The 21,290-nt window shown below is 29.5% G+C and overlaps 3 protein-coding genes across 3 annotated transcripts; 2 read left to right on the forward strand and 1 right to left on the reverse strand.

The window, feature by feature from the left end:
- The first annotated feature begins 1,664 nt into the window (after positions 1–1,664).
- Positions 1,665–5,310, forward strand: LOC115699876 (protein NRT1/ PTR FAMILY 4.5). Its single transcript, XM_030627422.2, has 6 exons — positions 1,665–1,830; positions 1,930–2,005; positions 2,101–2,318; positions 2,754–3,179; positions 4,034–4,164; positions 4,271–5,310. The coding sequence occupies exons 1-6, from the start codon at positions 1,822–1,824 to the stop codon at positions 5,115–5,117; spliced, it is 1,707 nt and encodes a 568-aa protein (XP_030483282.1). The 5' UTR covers positions 1,665–1,821; the 3' UTR covers positions 5,118–5,310.
- Positions 5,311–11,247: 5,937 nt separating this feature from the next.
- Positions 11,248–16,339, forward strand: LOC115699885 (protein NRT1/ PTR FAMILY 4.5). The gene is made up of 6 exons (XM_030627428.2): positions 11,248–11,514; positions 11,620–11,743; positions 11,847–12,064; positions 13,176–13,613; positions 15,089–15,225; positions 15,326–16,339. Exons 1-6 carry the CDS (start codon positions 11,512–11,514, stop codon positions 16,164–16,166), a joined length of 1,761 nt encoding a protein of 586 aa, XP_030483288.1. The 5' UTR covers positions 11,248–11,511; the 3' UTR covers positions 16,167–16,339.
- A 755-nt stretch (positions 16,340–17,094) lies between these two features.
- Positions 17,095–19,159, reverse strand: LOC115699895 (protein TUNICAMYCIN INDUCED 1). The gene is made up of 3 exons (XM_030627439.2): positions 18,839–19,159; positions 18,451–18,765; positions 17,095–18,055 (listed from the first exon to the last, which is right to left on the reverse strand). The coding sequence occupies exons 1-3, from the start codon at positions 19,001–19,003 to the stop codon at positions 17,312–17,314; spliced, it is 1,224 nt and encodes a 407-aa protein (XP_030483299.1). The 5' UTR covers positions 19,004–19,159; the 3' UTR covers positions 17,095–17,311.
- Positions 19,160–21,290: the final 2,131 nt, after the last annotated feature.

Raw genomic sequence — 21,290 nt, forward strand, 5'->3', positions numbered from 1 at the left:
CTCCGTCCAAAATTTATAATTAAGTGTCACGGTGGACTTTCCACGTGTACAGTCCACCGTGGCACTTAACTGTGATTTTTGGACGGAGGTGTGCAGAGCAAAATGGAGCCAGGGCTTAGGTAGTTTAGCCACCAAAATTTCGATTTTTGTGGTTAAGTGTTACAAAACGCAAAGTTCAAGTGGTTTAGCCGTCACACTAATGTAATTGTAAATGGTTTTTTTTTAAAAAAAGAAAAAAATTAAGCGTTTATATATTAAAACTAATGTTTTACATTAGACTCGAAACCAGGACCTTCAACACACACCCACCCACTTAGAGTCACTTGAGCTAGCCTTGTTGATGGTATTTTTTCTTATTGGGTTGTTTATTGGATCAAATCATATGGATTTAAACTCAATCTATCTATTCAAATTTTCTTTTAAGAGAAATCTCTCTATTCCAATTATTTATTAGATTTTGAATAGTTAACTGATCTAATCCAATCGAATCAAATCAACTTGTCTAATTTGATTAATTCAATAAATGTATAATATTTAATCCTGACTATTCAATGCTTTCAATGCATTAACTGGTTGTCTTAACCATAGGGCTAAATTTCACTAAAAGAAAAAAAATAAAATAAACACAATTTAAAACTTATTTTTCATAATTAGTGATAATCACAAATTCGATATGTATAATATAATTTTTATGATCACATAATCAACATACATCAATATAATTCAAAAATCTAATCTAACGTATATAATAATGCTATTATAATTTATATAGGCGTTAGTATATACACATATATAATTAAAGTTATATCTATTTATTTATATAAACACATATAAAATTAAAAATAAATTAATAAATATAATTTAAAAATATATATAATTATAATTAGAAGACAACTTGATCAGAATTGGATCGATGAGTTGTTCATTGGATTAGACGTCTTATTTGATAACAGATTTGATCTAATTATATTTTTAAAATTTATATATTATATTTTTAAAATTTATATCTAATGATCTAATTATAATTAGATATTCGGTAGTTAGATCGAATGACTTTCTTAACAAACTTTTTAATAGTTTGATTAGAATCAATTTATGCCATAAAATTTATGTTAAATTGTAACATTAACCATAAAAATTAACAAAGATTTTAAATTTTAAATAAAAGCATATAAAAACTCTATTAGATATTTAAATAAAATATGAAAATAATCGGTTTTATTAATAAGTGGTAAAAAATAAATAAAAAGATAATATTTATTATAGTGTTCATATTACATTTTATGTCCAATATAATATAATTTTTACTGTGGGCAACATTTAGCTTACATTATACACTATATTAGAGTTTAATTTTATAAACAAGTGGTAAAATGTATTTAGGTACCACATTTATAAGAGTTGTCTTTATAATTAACAAGTTGCCAATCAATAACATTCTATAACGTGCCTCGCACGTGGTTGCTAACTAGTATATATATATATATATAGTCTAAAAGAGAGTGGGTTGGCATTCTGCATTTATGTTTAACCACCCTAAAACAATTAATACATGAACATAACATAATTTAAACTATTTTTCTTTTACCTTGATTTTTATTAGAAGAACTGGTACTAGCTATTAGTTATTATTTAAAGTTGAAGTGGTACATATTAGTTACATTGAACTATAATAGTTACCCGAGTAGTACGTTTACATTAAAGTCTTTCTCAGACCACAACCACAATTTTTCTTTAAATATATTTTGATTCCAAGAGAGTTTCGCCTTAAGGTGAAGCGAGTCAGGCGTGCACCTCGGTGCCTTTGAAACAGTACTATACATGAATATGGTACTTATATATGTGTATATGATATTTAATCTAGCCTTGGTGTTTATTATATTACACAATGAGTTAATTAATGTTTCATTCACCATCATAATATGGCAGGAGGTCATGAGCAGAGACTTTGATCAAAGTGGTGGTGGCAAACGAGGAGGAAACAGAGCTGCATTTTTTGTATATAGTAAGTATCATGCATATGAATATTATTGATTAATTAATTGATTGTGTATACATACATATAATATGTTACATACATATATATATAAATGTATATAGTAATGGAAGGACTGGAAAGCATGGCGTTTATATCAAACTCAGCAAGCCTGGTGATATATTTCTTCAGCTACATGAATTACAGCTTAACAAAATCGTCGACCATGCTCACCAATCTCTTAGGAACTGCCACTTTACTCTCCCTCCTCGGCGGTTTTATATCTGACACCTATTTAACCAGATTTGCAACCACTCTTATTTTCGCTTCAATTGAATTAATGGTACATAATAATACATCGTGAGAAATGTTAATTACAACCTCCTATTACAACCTCATAGTCAACCATCACGTTCGAAATCACATGTTGAAATATTTTTTTCATAGTGGTATTTGTTATAGTTACAGTATCATTCCTGTAAATTTTTGAAAAATTCCGAATAGTTACAATACTGAAAAGAGAGTTCCTGATATTTCAATCTACCACGCGTGTTTTAAAAACTTAAAACGTATTTTCGGCACGGTAAACTATTCGAAATTTTTCAAAAATTTATAGGGATGATATTGTAAGCATAATGAATACTCTCGTAAATAAAATTTGAAAAAAAAATATTCTAACATATGTTTTCGGACGTAGAGATTAACTAAGAGGTTGTAACAGGAAATTAACGGTAACTAATAATTAATTAATTAATAATATTATATGTTTGATAATTAGGGATATATAGTTCTGCTAGTGCAAGCCCACCGTTCGGATCTAAGACCACCAAAGTGCCTAAGCATAACACACCAATGCGAAGGTGCATCAGCAGGGGAAGCAGCAATCCTATACACAGGGCTGTATCTTATGGCCCTTGGAACAGGTGGAGTCAAAGCAGCTCTCCCAGCTTTAGGTGCTGACCAGTTTGACCCAAAAAAAGCTAAGCAGTTGTCTACTTACTTTAACTGGTTCATTTTCAGCCTTACCATTGGTTCAATCTTGGGTGTCACTTTGGTTGTATGGATAAGCACAGATAAGGGCTGGGATTGGGCCTTTGCCGTTTGCGCTATAGCTCTTTTACTTTCCATCTTTTTCATTTCTTTGGGCAACCCCTTCTATCGGAATAACCTTCCAAAAGGAAGCCCACTCCTTCGTTTTCTAAGGGTAATTTAATTAAGTAATTTATATTCTTTTAAGGATAAATAATATTTAGTATTTACAAAAAAGTTACCCATCAAATTTTTTATTTTATTAAATAATAAATTAAATTTATATTTTTTTAAAATGTTACAAAATAATAACTGAGCTCAATTTTTGTCTACTGTATTATTGGACAAAGTTGTTACTAATTGGCTATCGTGTGTTATAACACTTGTGGTTATAACACATTTAGGTCAACTCAGAGTCAGTCCTAACTCAATTGGGCCTAAAAAAAATTAAAATAAAATAACATTTTTACTGTACATATTGAATTTTTTAATTTTTCTTTCTTTTTTACTATGAGACAGAATTTTTTTTCAAAAATATTGTGTGTTGTGTTAAGTTTCATGTGTTGTTCCATCGTTGTTTTTTAGTTGTTCTACTGTTATTTTTAAATATTCTGTTTAGTATTTTACGGTTGTTTTATCAAAAAATAATATTTTTGTAAAAATTTATAATTTAAAAATTTTCATGGCAGTAAAATTATAAATTTTTATCCAAAATTTAATATTTTTGTGAAAACCACAAATAAAATTTAAAAAATGAGCATTTGCATCACTCAACTATTTTTTTCTATAAGGGTTCATATATACATCTATAAATGCTTTGAGTTCTCGATTTAGGTGGACCTAGTCACGAGCTTAACTTATCTTAATCCAAGCTTGAACTTGGGTCAATTCTAAGGTTTGAATTATAATTTATTAAAATAGAGGTCCAATCAGTAATTTTAACAAAAATATAGGTTCAAAATAATATTTATATATTTTTTTATTGCCCCAAACATCATTGTGTATAATCACATTTTATTGAATGATCAGGTTTTCGTGGCCTCTTTTCGAAATCGAAAACTTCCCATTCCAGAAAATGCAGATGAATTACATGAGATTTATCAGGACAAAGAAGATGATAACTTACATCATGAAATCCTTCAAAGAACAGACCAATTCAAGTAAACAATTTTTTTAGTAAGAGTTTCAAATTTAACATTGAAAATAAAAAAAAAATGTAATGTTTTTGTGATAACATGACATGTTAATGTTTGTTTGATAAGCTAGGTTCTTGGACAGAGCAGCTGTGATAAGAAGAACAGAAGATGATGATAATGATGGTAGTAATTCAGGATCAGAATGGAGAGTGTGTACAGTAACTGAAGTGGAAGAGACAAAGATCCTAATACGGATGCTACCAATCATACTAACCACAATCTTCATGAACACATGCTTAGCACAACTCCAAACCTTCTCAGTCCAACAGAGCGTAACAATGGACAGAGATTTCATTGGCTTCGAAATCCCCGGACCCTCAGTCCCAGCCATTCCTTTGCTCTTTATGTTCATTCTCATCCCATTATACGACAGAGTCTTTGTCCCAATAGCAAGAAGAGTTACGGGTATTCCCACCGGCATTAGCCACCTCCAGCGCATTGGTATTGGCTTAGTTCTCTCAGCTATCTCCATGACAGTTGCCGGGTTTGTAGAAAAGAAGCGCAGAAACGTCGCGATTCAGCATGACATGGTCGATAGCCAAGATGCCTTGCCCATAAGTGTTTTCTGGCTTGGTTACCAATACGCTATATTTGGGGCGGCTGACATGTTTACCCTGGTGGGGATGTTGGAATTCTTCTATGCTGAGAGCTCGGCGGGAATGAAGGCGCTGAGCACCGCCATCTCGTGGTGCTCGTTGGCTTTCGGGTACTACTTGAGCTCTGTGGTGGTGGAGATTGTGAACAAGGTTAGTGGGGGTTGGTTAGCAAACAATAATCTAAATAGGGATAAGTTGGAAAACTTTTACTGGTTGTTGGCAGGGTTGAGTGTTGTAAATTTTGGGGTTTATGTCATGTGTGCATCTTGGTACAAGTATAAGAATGTGGAAATGATCAAGAAAGATGATGCTTCTACTTAATTAATTCCCCTAGGAAATTAAGGCCTTAATTATGATATAATAATCGAAATAATAGTAATAATAATTAATAAGTTTTGTTTAGTCATGTTTTTATTAATGTGTACTTGTTTTGTGCCATCTTCACTTGTATAAATAAGTAGTTTGTAAGTGTGGCCAAAACAGAGTGGTCGTTTTATTATACTAGCTAGTTAGTGTAACTCTTTAAATAGACATTAACCACTAATTTAAAAGTTCAGAACACATTCATATATGTATGATTTATAAGCTTTGCTCCCATTTTTTACATATGTAAAACTTTGAAAATTAATTTGTAGAAATTTAAACTTAGAGATGCTTTAACAAAAATTTAGCGATCAGTTTGCAATGGTTCTATGAAAATATAATTTTTGGCCAAAAGAAATAGTAAAACGACTCATTAACTATGGTGTTGTTGCGATGATACCATGAAAGCATGATTTTTGGCTAACAATTATGTGTAAATGATGCATTAACGATGATATGCGTTGCAATTTGATTAACTTTTGTAAAATAACTATTCACTCGGATGTCAATTTGAGATATTGGAATAAAAAATTATTATTTTATTTTGGTAAGGAGAAAATAATATAGTTGAGAAAACTATTTTATTGAATTATATTTTAGCTTTCTATTACTTATTTTGTTCTACGATTCCCTTATCACATTAATAAATTTGGGCCATCTTGATTGGACCAACCAATGTTGTGGATATACAAATAATAATTAGGGTTCTTATAAAAATACTTATCTTTTTTTTATTTTTAAATTTTTACTGTCATGCTTTTGTTTTTACTTTTTTACTGTACTAAGTTTTTAAAAATACAATTTTAATGCTTCAAAAATTACAAAAATACTTTATTTCAGTAAGATAACTAAAAATTAACTATAGAACATATTACCAACAATATGAAAACAACTAAAAAAAACAACAAAAAGACATCTACAAAGTAACAGAAAAATAACAAGACATTTGCCTTGTTGTGTAGTGAATAGATCATTCTCAAGAACACAATGCAGCAACCAAAATCAAGCAAACTAACCAACACAATTTAATCATAAACTGTGCTGATAAAAACCATCAACTTAAAGAACAATCCAAAGAGAAAAAATTAATACCAAGAGTTGATAAACATAGACCTTTATTGATGTTGAAAACCAGTACAAGAGTGTTGAATACAAAGAAAAAAGAATGAGAAGAAATTACAATGAATCTCACCAATGGGGAACCAAGATCAGCAACACTTAGTTCCCTTATACATCCCTCCTTTTCACTCTCTTTCTTACTAAAACTGAATTTACAACATGACTAAAAATGTGTGTTACAAGGTCCATTTATAGTATGCAAAGTTAGCTGTTTGTTGAGCTAACTAACTCAGGCACCAACTGTCAAAACAGTTGGTGACACATCAGTAAAAGATAAAACATAAAATGGCTGAACTAAACACCACAAATCCACCTTAGTTTAGTCATTTTAGGTTTTAGGAAGAATATGATGTGTGTAGCAGATTTGAACATAAGGTAGAAATATGCACTTGCAGATGTTGAGTAGACTTAAGCAATGTTTAAGCTTGGTTAAGTTGACACTTTTTGTCAACATATCAGCAGGGTTATCATCTGTGCTGATTTTCTTGGCTTGAACCTCTCCTTTAGCTACAAATTCTCTAATAAAGTGAAACTTTATGTCTATATGTTTAGAACACTCATGTAGCATAGGATTTTTAATCAAGTGGAGAGCACTTTGATTATCACAGTATATGGTTATGTTGCTGGAGTTTAAGCCAAGTTTTGCTGTCAAACCTTTCAACCAAAGTGCTTCTTTGAATGCTTCAGCAGCTACCATGTACTCTACCTCTGTTGTTGAAAAAGCAACTACCTTTCGCAGGTTAGATTTCCAGCTAACTGCCAAAAACAGTGAACACCAATCCAGTTAGAGATCTTCTAGTGTCTATGTTGGCAGCATAGTCACTGTCAACATATCCTGCAACTTCTTCAGCAACTTTTGTTTGGTTGTTGTAGATTATTCCCAGGTTTAGTGTGCCTTTAATGTACCTGAGTATCCATGTTGACAGGCATCTAATGTCGTTTTATTATTATCATCAGTCCTTATTCTGTCGTTGTTGTGTATTAATGTCGTTCAATTTTTGTTTCTTTCCTAGTTAATTTCGGATGCCAATTATTTTCCAAACACCTCTACGTTTTTTTTTTAAGAAAAACCACCGTACAATTATATTGGGTGGGCATCTAATTCAATCCATTTTTTTTTTTTGAGAACTTTTACATGGTAGACTGTATTTTATCATTTTATTACCCTTATACTATTACACGATAGAAATTACAAAAGTACTGTACAGTTATACTGTTTATACTGTCACTTGTCATTTTGCTTGCCCTATTAATTAATTTTTTTAAAAAAATTGTTGATTTGATGTTCATGATCAAATCATGCCAATGTTGACAGGCACTTAATGTGCAGCCTGTAGACCCTGGCAGACACATGGTCGGCCAGACCCTAACAAGCACATGGCCGGCCAAACCTTGGTAGGCACTTTATACACCAGACCCCAACCTGCACCTGGCAGACGCTTGGTGCGCAGCCTTCATCTAGGACAACAAGCCAAGCTACGATTTAGGCTTCAACAACCTACGAAAATAGGGGAGAAATATAAGTTATTTTCCTGTTCTTGAGGGATAATTAACCTATTTACTATTTATTATTTTATTATGAATGTCAAACCAAGCCAAATTGCGCAACTTGGTAAAAATACAAATCACAACCACACCGTGATGTGTGTCAAACCACATTTTTATGGGGTGTAATGTGATGTGAGCAGTTTTATGAATACTCCTAATTTTTTCTCCAAAAATTTAAATTTTTTTAAATAAACATAATCATTTATTTGTTTAATTTCTAACTTTTTTTTTTTAAAAAAATAGTTTTATATTTTTATTGAATTTCTAATTATTTTTCTTTATTTTTTAAGATATGATACAAATATAAATAAGCTTGATTTTTTCTTCACAAAATCTTAGTTTGTTTAAATTATTTATTAAATTTTCAATAATTTTAGTTTGATTTTTTAAGATATCTATTCATAAATAAAATAAAGTTTAGAAATATTAATTTTTGAATAATTTAGGTTTTTTAAGTAAACTAAATATTTTTTTAATAATTTAATATTTTTATCAAATTTTTAATATTTTTTTTAATTTTTTTAGAATTAATAGAATATTATAATTTTTAAAATTATTTTTTTAATAAAAAAAAGTAAAATTTTGTATTAGTCAAAATTCAGGGATAAACATACTAACTTTTAACGGTAAAATTAAGAAACAAAACTTAATAAAAATAACATAAGTATATGTAACTATTATATTTTAAGAAATTTTTTAAACAAACCTTATATTTTAAAGAACATAATTAAGTAATGTCAAAAGTTGAAGTCATCATTTAATTAAGTTTAAGAGAGCCCAACCAAGCCTGCTCAAATGGAAAGGAATCTAATTCTAAGGGAGAGTGCTTTGTAAATAGTTCTCCTATATATGACAAATGCAGACTTTTTATATTTGCACAAAAAAAAAAAATAGTCAAAGAAATATCACAAGGCAAACAAATTTATTCAACACATATGCATTAGAATAATTAAGATAATTATGTATGTTTATGTTTTCGTACGTAATTAGCTTCTACTAAGAATATTATTAAAGGACAAAGCATATATATATATATATAGAAGATTAATTAATTAATTAATTAAACTCTTTCTTATTTTTTGTTATTTTCCAATATTACATGTATATATGTAATATACGTAATAGATGATAAGTCCCTTTAACCAACCATGTATGTTTATAATTGTTCTAATTTTATTACCTATATATGTTGTTTAGAATTATTAATGATTTAATTTAATATAAGTATATATTTAGCCAACTTGCTAATTATATTACTTTACTTTTCTCTCCATTAATTAATGAACCCAAACAGTGTGACGCCATTTTGCCGTCTTCACCATTTGAAATTAATTCTACTCTCTCACAGTCCCATGTACATATATTTAATAATTATTTTTCATTTATTTTTTTTAAAAAAATAATTGGAAAGGCTTAAATAATAATATTTTTCTTTATAAACTATCAAAGTAAATTTTATTTTTAATTTATGTTCCGCAGCGATCATGAAATTATGCCATCATTGATGTAAAATTTAAATAATTTATAAATATATATACAATTAAAAAAAATTATTAAAATTATAATACCGCATATTCATAAATCAACAATAAAATATATATAAAATATAAAAATATAAGGGATTAAAATTCTCTCAAGCCTTCATATGTGTATGTTAGTATTTATACTTTTTTTTTTCTTATTATTAATATGAATATAATAAATTAAAGTATTAAAATATTAATATTAATATAATAAATAAAAATATTAATATAATTATTTTTATCAAAGTATTAAAATTTTTTAAAAAATAAAATTATTTGAATTTAACACAAAAAATAAATTAAAGTATGTAAAATAAATAATAAAAATGTCAATATTTAATAGTGGAACTTAATATTGCTAAAGAAAGAAAAGTTTGGGGACTAATTTATCAAAATATAAAATTTGGTGATCAACTTGCAAAAATTTATATAGTTTGGAAACTAGTTTATTCAAAAAAAAAAATATATATATAAATATATATATTTAGAAACCAACTTATCAAAACATATATAATTAGAAATTGTATAAATAAGTCTTTAATTTTTGTTGCGACTAAAATTCTAATTTTTTGTAGTGATCCCAAAACTTGACCATTATGCTCCCCTAGTATTCAATCCCAATTATCATTTCATATTTCAAATTACTTAATTAGTTAATCAATTATTTTATTTCTTTAATTAGCATGTAGTGATGATGGATGATCTTGTAAACATTGTCTTGTCAACGATATATAGCTAGGTATAGGGTATTCTTTTAATCATGGGCCCCAATATTTCATCACTAATTAATATAATTAACATTAATTATGACACTGTAATTACTTATTAGTGTAGTGGGCCAGCTCTAACTATAAAAATAGGAGCTTAATAAATGCTTTGAAGCCTTTAGTAATGTGGTGAAGGAAAATTGGAAAATGGGATAGACAAAGGTTGTTAGTGTGTCAATAATAATAATAATAATAATAATAATAATAATAAATTGCTATGAACTTAATGATCACTATCTCAAAAAAGTTGTGTATTTGTTAAAATGAGAAATATTAATTATTCTAATATTTTCAACTACAAGTGATGCCAAGTTGAATGAGACAAGAAACAATCTCATTTTTGTAATATTTGACGTTACCATCAAACCATATATAGCTTAATTGGGATCACAAGTACCTAAATATTAAAATTATTGGAATATATAACAGGATGTATAAAGAACCAGTTCTTAAACTAAATTAAAAATGTTTTTTTTTTTCAAAAAAAAAACTAAATTAAAAATGCATTAACTATTACAAGAAAGATCCCCAAACAAACTCGAAAAAATCACCACTAGAATTATTTTTTAAACCTACCATAATTATACACGATAAATGGTAAAATATATTGAATCATATATAATAAAATAGACTATTCCATTTATCACAAATTAATTTTTAAATAAAACCCATAATTAATACTATATATAAATATATAATATTAAGCATATATTAAATAATGGCATATTAGATTCAATTAAAGATACATAATAAATAATAATATGATTAGTACTTTTCAACAAATTAAGGAGCTCTATTTTACAATTAATATAATAAAGTGTTATTTTTTTCTACTAAAATTAATTTTTTTTTTTTTTGAAAGATACTAAAAATAATTTTACTTTAACTACTAAAAATATTTTTTTTTTTGAATAATAAAAATAATTGATATATAGTTAGCCAATAATACCATATATATATATATAAATAAAGCTGTCAAACTAATAACTTATAATTTATATAACAGTAATAATTTACCTACCAATAAAACATACAGTACACATATTATAGTAGTTGGAAAATTTGTATATATTATATATATTAATAATAAAAATTTGGTGTAGCAAATGTATTTAGTCACCTTAGAGTTGAAATTAATATGGTAGGTAAAAACCTTTTGTTTTCTTAATCTCATTATTTGCTTAATATATTATAAATGTGGGCGGAGATGCTTCTTATTGATTCCATTTTCTAATCATTGGCTGTATGTGGGATGAGTACTACTACTCAAATATCGTCTATATAAATAAAAGTATATATATACATGATATATATCCCATCAAATTAACTCATAATATTATATATATAACAATATTGTTGATCACCCTTTTCCCATTCTCCTAAGAATTATCATTAATGGTTAGTATTATTAGCTAGTAGTATAGTAGTAATGTGTTTCTCATTCTAATTATTAATCATATATATGTATATATTCTTTATATAATACTTTGTGTGGATGAGCAGGAGACGATGAACAGTAGAGATTTTGAAGTTGGCTCTAAATCATCCAATAATGATGAGACGAATAAGAACAAAGCATTAATAAGTAAAAAGCAAGGAGGAAATAGAGCTGCACTATTTGTATATGGTAATAATTAATCTATGCAGAGCTTTATTAATAATTAATTTAATTTCTCATGATGATCGATTATAATTAATTTGTACGTGGTGATGATGATCAATTATTATAGCAACGGAGGGTTTGGAGAACATGGCGTTCATTGCCATAGCAGTAAGCTTAGTGACTTACTTCTATGGTTACATGAATTACAGCTTGACGAAATCATCAACCATGCTCACCAATTTTATGGGAACTTCTTTTCTGTTGGCACTCGTAGGTGGATTCATATGTGATACATATTTAACCAGATTCAAAACTTGTCTCATCTTCGCCTCCTTCGAATTGCTGGTACGTACTATTTATATATATATATATATGTTTAATCACCAGAATATATATATATATGGGAATGTAATAAGTATAAGCAGTGATCATCATCATCATTAATTACTATTAACATGTTAAAATATATAAATATAGAGACTAATTAAAAACATTTATTATTATCATTAATTAATTAACTTTGAATGCATGGAATATGTACCGTTGACCATAATTAGTGGTGATGAACTTGGAAGATAATATAATGGGATTTGCTACAATATAATAATTGACCATGATAAAACCACTCATATATAGTTCCACACTGATTTTATATAATATATATATGCATCACCCATGTGAAACAACTATAATTAAAATATCTTCCTTTCCCCTTTATTTAATTATATGTACATATAAAACTTAATTATTATATATTAGACATCTTGTGTATCTATATTTTAGATTAAATTTGGCTCAAAATATATTATAAAATTATATTTGGTTTATTTTTATATTTGTGCTATATACAAAATGTAAATTAATTATAAAAGTAAATCATTAATCCTCAATTGAAAATATAAAAAATAATTAATTTTATTTATATTATTTTAATAACTTATAAATATAAAAACTTTTTTTTAATTAATGCATAATATTAATGAGTGACAATTATGTAATTAAAAAATATAGTATTTATTATGAACTAAAATTTAACACATACTATTTTTTGTACTAAATTTTATATAATTTTTAACTTGAATTTAGTACATATTTTATATCACTACGAAAATTAATTTTTAATAAAATATTCTAAAAAATAACAATGAACCGTATTTATAGCTCTCCACGTATATATATATATAAATAAATATATATATATTCTTAATTAATCAAACAAGGGCTTACAAACAGAGCCAATATTACATCATAATTAAACAATAGCAATAAAACCATCGAGTAATACAGAATGTACGGCACTTAATTAATTATAAGTTTATGAGATAATTAAGCAATGAGCATGCATGTTAAATCAATTTTATTAATTATACATACTGAATTTGTTGTTATCATCGTAATATAATAGATATTAATTAATTTAAAAATAAAATTATAATAATAATAATAATATTTACAGGGATATACACTTTTACTGGTGCAAGCCCATCGAAGTGAACTAAGGCCCCCAAAATGCGTAGATAATATTAATCACCAATGCGTAGAAGCAACCACAGGAGAGGCCTCAATCCTATACGTGGGGCTCTACCTTGTTGCTCTGGGGACTGGAGGAATCAAAGCAGCACTCCCATCATTGGGTGCTGACCAGTTCGATGAGAGGGATCCAAAGGAGTCGAGTCAATTGTCGAGTTTCTTCAACTGGTTCTTGTTCAGCCTCACCATTGGAGCAATCTTTGGTGTAACGGTGGTGGTTTGGATAAGCACCAATAAGGGATGGGATCGTGGCTTTGCTGTTTGCCTTGTAGCTGTCTTCTTTGCCCTTCTTTCTCTTACTTTCGGCAAATCTTTGTATCGCCATAACGTTCCCAAAGGAAGCCCACTCCTCCGTTTTATAAGAGTAAGTACCCACTACTTAGTATATGAGCATTTCTATTAGTTAAGGCCACTAAGTATTGCCTTGAGTTGTCTTCTTGCAAATGAATAACGATATTTAGTTACTAATTGGGAGGGATTCGATATTTAATTATAGGCTAAATAGGATTTTTGATTCCCGAACTTTGACATGTACCAAATCATCATGCCTCTTGAATTTTTCTAATCGTTAAAATTTTTTCCTGAGTTATTAAAATTGTTGAATTTAAGAATTTTTGTTTAATTTTATTAAGGAAAGTCTAACAAGGATGAAAGTTCAGGGCATGATTTGATAGATTTTAAAGTCTAAGGAGTATGATTTAGTACATAAACAATCACTAAATTAGTAAAATTGAATGAAATTGGACAAAAGTTCTTAAATTCGATAATCTCAATAGCTCAAGGGAAATTTTTAACTGTCAGAAAAATTTAAGGGAATAATTTGATACATGTCAAAATTTAAAGGGTAAAAATCCTAATTAGCCTTAATTATACTAGCAACAATATAACATTTTAAACAAGATTGTTTTAAACATTTTGAAGTCCAGTTTTAATTTTTAAAATTAGGCCTTTACAAAAAAAATATAATTTATAAAAAATATTTTTAAATATTATTATACCGTTATATATTTTATAAAACACCACAAAACTTCAATTAATATTGATTCTAATAAAAAAAAATAAAATAAAAAAATTGAAAAAAATAATAAAAAACAGTAATTGATTTTTTTTTCTTAAAAAATAAAATTGAAAATGTATTTTAAGATTTGAGATAGAAGTGACCAATCATGACAATTTATAAACCTTTTAAAAAGTTGAGTTCATTACAAAAAATCTAAAAAGCTTAAAAAAATATATATATATATATTAGACCCTTTTTTGGCCCTGTGCAATAGTCACACCATACAAATTGACCCTGACTTTAAATGGTGTGGTGCATTATTGGTGTATTTTAACACTTATAGTTTCCTTAGTAATTGCTATTTGGCACCATAACTATAAGGTATCAAAAAATATATCAATATTTTAACAGAACCCAATAACATGATAGGTGGATGTGATGCTTGATACAAAGTGTGTCTTAACCTTGATAAAAATAATATTCAAATAGGAATATAATAAAAAGAATAATAATATTATCTGCAATAAAATATTTGAAAATTTAATTTTTCAAACTATAAACTGTTTAAAAAAAATTTAAAATTTATAAGTAGTTCAACATATCTATACTATGAAAAAATTGAAAATCCTTGAAGTGCTATTAGATTATATAAATCATTTGTGGAATAATACAACTTTCTAATTAAAAGAAAAAAAAAATTGAAAATTTGGGTGCCAAAATAGTTAAGGATATTGGAGAGAAAACCATTTTGAACCATTATATTTAATTATTCCATTATTATAAATAAAGTAATATATTAATTTATTTTGTTTTAATAATTTGATTGATATTGGTCTCAGGTTTTCGTGGCTAGTATTAAAAATCGTAAGCTTCCTATTCCAGAGAATTCAGATGAACTATATGAGATTGGAGAAGACAAAGAAGCTGCAATATTAAATAACCATCAAGAATTCCTTCAAAGAACAGACCAATTCAAGTACTACTACTACTACTACTAGATCAATATCATTATTTAAGATTAATTTTATAAGCATATTAATTAATTAATTAATGCTTGATTTATTATAATTAATTAGGTGCTTGGACCGAGCAGCAGTGATAAGGACAGATGGTATAACAGGAAAATGGAGAGTGTGCACAGTTACTGAAGTTGAAGAAACAAAGATATTAGTTAGAATGCTTCCCATTATACTAAGCACAGTCTTCATGAACACATGCTTGGCACAACTCCAAACATTCTCAGTTCAACAAGGCACCACAATGGACACAACCATCAATGGCTTTGAAGTTCCAGCAGCCTCAATCCCAGTCATCCCACTCCTCTTCATGTTCATTCTCATCCCAATTTATGACAAGATCTTCGTCCCCATTGCTCGAAGAATTACTGGCATTCCCACAGGTATTCGCCACCTTCAGCGCATAGGAGTAGGCCTAGTCCTCTCAGCTATTTCTATGACTGTAGCGGGAATAGTAGAAAAGAAGAGAAAGAATGTTGCCATTGAGCATGGCATGGTCGATAGCCTCGCTCCCTTACCAATAAGTTTGCTCTGGCTAGGGTTTCAATATGCGATATTTGGAGCAGCGGATATGTTTACTTTGGTGGGTTTGCTTGAATTCTTCTACGCTGAAAGCTCGGCAGGAATGAAGTCTCTGAGCACAGCAATCTCTTGGTGCTCTTTCGCCTTTGGGTACTACTTGAGCACGGTTGTGGTGGAGATTGTGAACAAGGTGAGTGGTGGATGGTTAGCCAATAATAATCTCAACAGGGATAAGTTGGAATATTTCTACTGGCTGTTGGCTGGGTTGAGTGTGGTGAATTTTGGAGTTTATGTGTTGTGTGCATCTTGGTATAGATACAAAAAGTTGGAAGTACCAGTGGTCGAGAAAAATGATGTCTTGAAGGAAATTAAACCTTGATATGTAATAAACATAAATACCATATGGACTTGTACTGCAAGTACTTACAATAACTTTTCTGAACACAAGATTATATAAAATTTAATTATGTTTTGAGAAGTTACAACATGTGATTAAAAATGTTGCCTTTGCATGCATCTAAGTCAGAAACTTGAGGAAAGAGAATCAAGAGATCATCAAAGCTCTGATCTGATATAAATGATCAATTCACAGTTGTGGAGATTCACTCACTGGAGTTGTGTGTTTAAAGAAAATGCACTCCATCCTAGTCAATTACATTATACATATAACTACACAATACTCTCAATTCGAATTTCAGGGTAACATATCAAAACCAATGAACTTCTAAGTTGTATCCATCCCCCTGTTCTAGTGAGACAACCAAGTGCTAGAAATTCGAATGATACACTCTTTTTTTCAATAATTTTATATGCAAAACATGTAGATAAGAGAGATAAGCATTATTGGACATGACCAGCAATCACATCAGCACAATTTCCCTGGAACTCAAAGAATTCCCATTAATTGGGCCTCTTCATCAAACAATTAATTCTACGTATAAGAAATGCCACTTAATGTGCTGGCAAAAATTTAGTATTGCGTTGGTAAAATAGAGTTTACTTCTGATGTGTTGGCAAAAGGAATTGGCAAAACAACGTTGGTATTAGAACTTTTGCCAACACAAAATGAAAAGCACGGGCAAAAATAATTTTTCCCAGCGTGTAAATACACTGGTAAAAGTTAGATTTTAGCCACTACAAATATGCGTTGGTAAAATTTTGACATTTTTGCCAGCGCAGTTTGCGAAATGCGTTGGTATTACTTTTACCAGTACAGTAACGAACTGCGCTGGTAAAAGTGACATTTCTTGTAGTCACAGAAAACGTACTAAGCTTAAATCATCACAATCTAACAGTAAATACTTTAATTTTTCTTTCATTGATAACAAATTAGCCTATTTACAACAGGCAGTAGTGACTAATATGAGTTTATTTTACAACTAACATGTACAGATAAGCCTTTTACAATCATCACCAAACAAGAGAACAAGGCTCGCTCTCATCTTTCGTCTATATAAAACTTCCCAATTTGAAGAATAAAAAGAAGGAAAAAAAAGACAAAATATGTTACAAGGAAGATTAAGCCTACCATTTAACATCCAGTGTTAAAGCCTCGGATGGAACAAGGGGAGATGGGAACTTGGTAAATGAGATGTTGGACAAATTGCTCCATGCAACTGTATCTGCCACAGCAAAAGGTACTACTTCCTTCACTATAAGGAGCTTCAACCTCTCTGCTTCAACTCTTGCCACTATTTCAAACAAAACCCTTTCAACATTGGGTTTTGTTCTCCACCCATCTTTGGCTTTGTCAGTATGGTTGCTTCTTAAATTCTTTTCTAGCTCAAGCTGGAAGCGAATAAGAGCTGAAGCTTTGATATTTCCTCGAAAAAGACCCACTAAACCATTTAGCCGTTTACCAAAGTAGCTTCTTAAAACTTTTTCCAGCATGACTATTCTAGAACTCAAAGAATCAATAGGAGAATCTCGCCTCTTGTACATATGAGACTCAGAGCCATAACACTTATCAGCCAACAACTCAATCGTCTCTTTCGACATAAAATTGGTATCAATGTGAGCATAAGGATTTCGAGTTCTGTATGCAACTAATTCAGAAGACCCATAAACTTGAATCTGCATTAAAGGTCTGCAAAATGAGTGCCAAATGGGCAAAAACGCACTTTTCTTCTTCTCAGTCACATGACTTCCGTTTACTGGTATACTGAGATTAGATACATGAAAGGCAGAGACTTGACGAGCTTTTCTTACTTCAACTGTGATGCCTTCACCGACTATAATTCGGTTAAAGCCACCATGTGTACGGTTCACCTGAAAACCAAAATCAAAAAGGTCAACAATATTATAAACAAGCCTAAGAGAATTAATGAAGTAACACATTTTACAATTTACAAGAAGAACAAATTAGAAATTAAAAGAAAAAGATATGATATTGATGTAGTGTAAATCATAAGATAAAGATACTTTAAAGACATCTTTTGCTAATCTCAAAGCATAGTGACACTACTAGCATTGAAGATGTTAAAGTCATTAATGTACTTCTTCAAGTGTATGGAATGGAAGAATCTTAAATGTATACATTTGCAGGTCCAAATGAGATTCTTCAACATGTTAAATGAAACGAAACAACTGGAAAAAAAGAAAGTTAAAAATCAAGACTTGCAAATCAACTCAACATCAACAAAATAAAGGGTATTCATGCGTACCGGCAAAAACAGAGAAGGGTTATCAGAACCACCGACCCGCAATTCAAGGGGTCCCTCCACTTTGAAGGTGTCAAGTACAGTCAAAGAAGTAATATTATTAAGCAAATACCCAAAACGATGAGACCTCTGATTCCTGAACTTCTTCCATGAGGCCACTTCATCGGAGAAATTGGCCGACAAGTGAGTCTTGCCGAGTCCAACCCGAAACCCGTACCGATTAGCAGCCCCAAACCTAAGCTTCTTAAGATCCAATCTGGAAACCTTAATGTCCTCCAACTCCCAACTGAACTTGGAAGAGATTTGGTTCAAGACATCCTGGAAAAGCATAAGAAGGAAAGTGAGATGGAGATAGAAGATCTGAGGAGAGGAGGTTGATGAAATCGCGTACCTGTAAGAGAAGGGTGTCGTTTGAGGATGGAAAAGCGTTTGGGTTTGGATTAGAAGTGAATGCAAGTACAAGTGATTGGTGGAGGAAGAGAATTAAGATAAGGAGGAGATGTCGAGGGAGCTGGAGCTGCTTGGGTAGAAGGCGATTCACCATCATCATCATCATGGATGGGGGCTGAGTCGGATCTTCAAGGTTTCTGGTTGTCGTATGGACTGAGTCGAAAGGCAAAGGCTGTGGCTTTAGGGGGCTCTGCCTCAGATTCTCAGCTTTTTTTATTATTATTATTATTATTATTATTATTTCTCACATATACAGACACCACATTTGTTTAAAAAAATACCCCATTTATATATTCTTTTTTCTTTTTTATCTTACTTTTAATTTTGGATAAATATCATTTTAGAGTATGTGTTTTACAAAAGTTATTAATTAAACTCTTTTGATTTGTTAAATAATAAAATAGACCTTGTATATTTCAAAATGGTAAAAATAGAACCTTGAGCATAATTTTTGACAACTTTTTTTTTTAATATAACCAACTTGAAGACAATTCTTAACATGAACAGATACAAAAAATGTAAACAGTTTTGTCATAACACATTTAGATGGGATTATTATTAAATTTTATTTTGATAAAAAATCAATTCAGGGTCCTATTTGTATCATTTTAGAAAATACAGGGTCCATTTTGTTATTTAACAAAACAGAAGGTCCAATTGGTAACTTCTACAACACACAAGGTCCAAAATAATATTTACCTTCTAATTTATCTATTGAGTTGTTATAGCTTTAGTTGTGTGGCTCGTAACTTTGATGGGAGGTTGCTTTCGGCTATTACTAGTTGCGGTATGGGACATGTAGAAGTTGAGTTTGTTGAGGCCTTAGATGTGAAGGAAGTCGGACAAAGGATGATGTTGATATCGAAACAGACTGCTTAGTAGGGGTGGCAAAACAGACTTTGACACGACACACGAACACGATATGAATTTTATGAATTTGGGTCGAGAAAATTAGACGCATGTCGAAAACAGGTCGACGCGACTTGACAGGAAATAAAAACATGTTAAACACAAAATGACCCGCTAAACACGAATTGACACGTTTGATAAGATTTTTTTAAAATAAAAACAGATTAATAATAATATAACTATGTAAAAATATATATTTAGTAATTTAATGTTGAGTTAAACAATTTTAAATTTAATTTCTTTAAAATGAAATTGAAAATATTATAAAATTTTAATTTTTATTATATAATATATAAAAAATACTATATAATATACATAGATTTATAAAAATTTTCTAATGGAACTTACGTTTATTATTTTTTTTCTACAACTCCAGGTTTAGTAATAGCAAAATGGGTCAAAGTGAGTCAACACGAACACAACATGATTTTTTACGGGTTAAGATTGAGAAAATTAGACACGAGTCAAAAATAGGTTGACACAACTGGCACAAAATATAGAAGCAGACCAAATAAAATATGACAGAAATACGACACGATGACACGTTTTGTTTAGCCATCCTTAGTGGTTGTTCAATATGTGTGGAGCCCAATTTAGATGCAATCTTATTTTAGCATGATAATTGAGTACTGCAAGTTCTTATTGTTGGAGTTGAGGAATGCAATTCATATAAGTTTCATAATTTATGCTCATTCATAAACATAGCTAAAAAAGTAAGGAAATTTATTTTTAAAATTCATTAATTCTAGAAAAGAAATTTGGCAATGACAACGTCATCATTGTAAAAGTGAAATTTAGTTTTCTTACTATGATAACATTTGCGTATGTTGACTTGTAGCGATAACACGCAAATGTTATCATAGTAAGAAGCAACAACAACTTATTGTGATAACTTTTCAACGACATGTCGTTGCAACATATCGTTGCAGGCCTATAGTAACTTCTAGCTCTATAACCACAATTTCTGTTGACGCTATTCGTGTAATGAAAATTAGAAATGTTCTTGCAAAAGTGATTAACTAAAATATTTTTAAAAATTAAAAAACCTTAAAATGCTCTAATGACCTTTGTTTTAGCTAATTGCAACCTTCAAAATGCTCTAATTGCCTTTTGTTCTTGTACGTGTTGGGCAAATTGCGTATGATATATACATAAAGATTATATATCCCATATATATATAATTATATATGTATTAGTAGCTGGTAGTGCTTCAAATCACCACTCTTCAAATAGTTGTTCCACGAGATTAAAATCCATTAGAACAATATCTAGCAGGACAAAAAGTTAAAGGTAAATATTCTTCAAATTCACAAGGAAATGTACCATGTAAATTTCACGAGGAAGAATTATCATTATTAACCAGTTCAAGCAAAAGTTAAATCGAGACCAAGAACTACCATCTTTTAAACATGCCTGAAGTGCATCCAAAATTTCAACACTGCACCAGAATGAGATGCAGTACTACTGACAAATATACAAAAGGG

Source organism: Cannabis sativa, chromosome X (genome assembly GCF_029168945.1).
Source record: "Cannabis sativa cultivar Pink pepper isolate KNU-18-1 chromosome X, ASM2916894v1, whole genome shotgun sequence".
Classification (NCBI taxonomy): Eukaryota; Viridiplantae; Streptophyta; class Magnoliopsida; order Rosales; family Cannabaceae; genus Cannabis; species Cannabis sativa.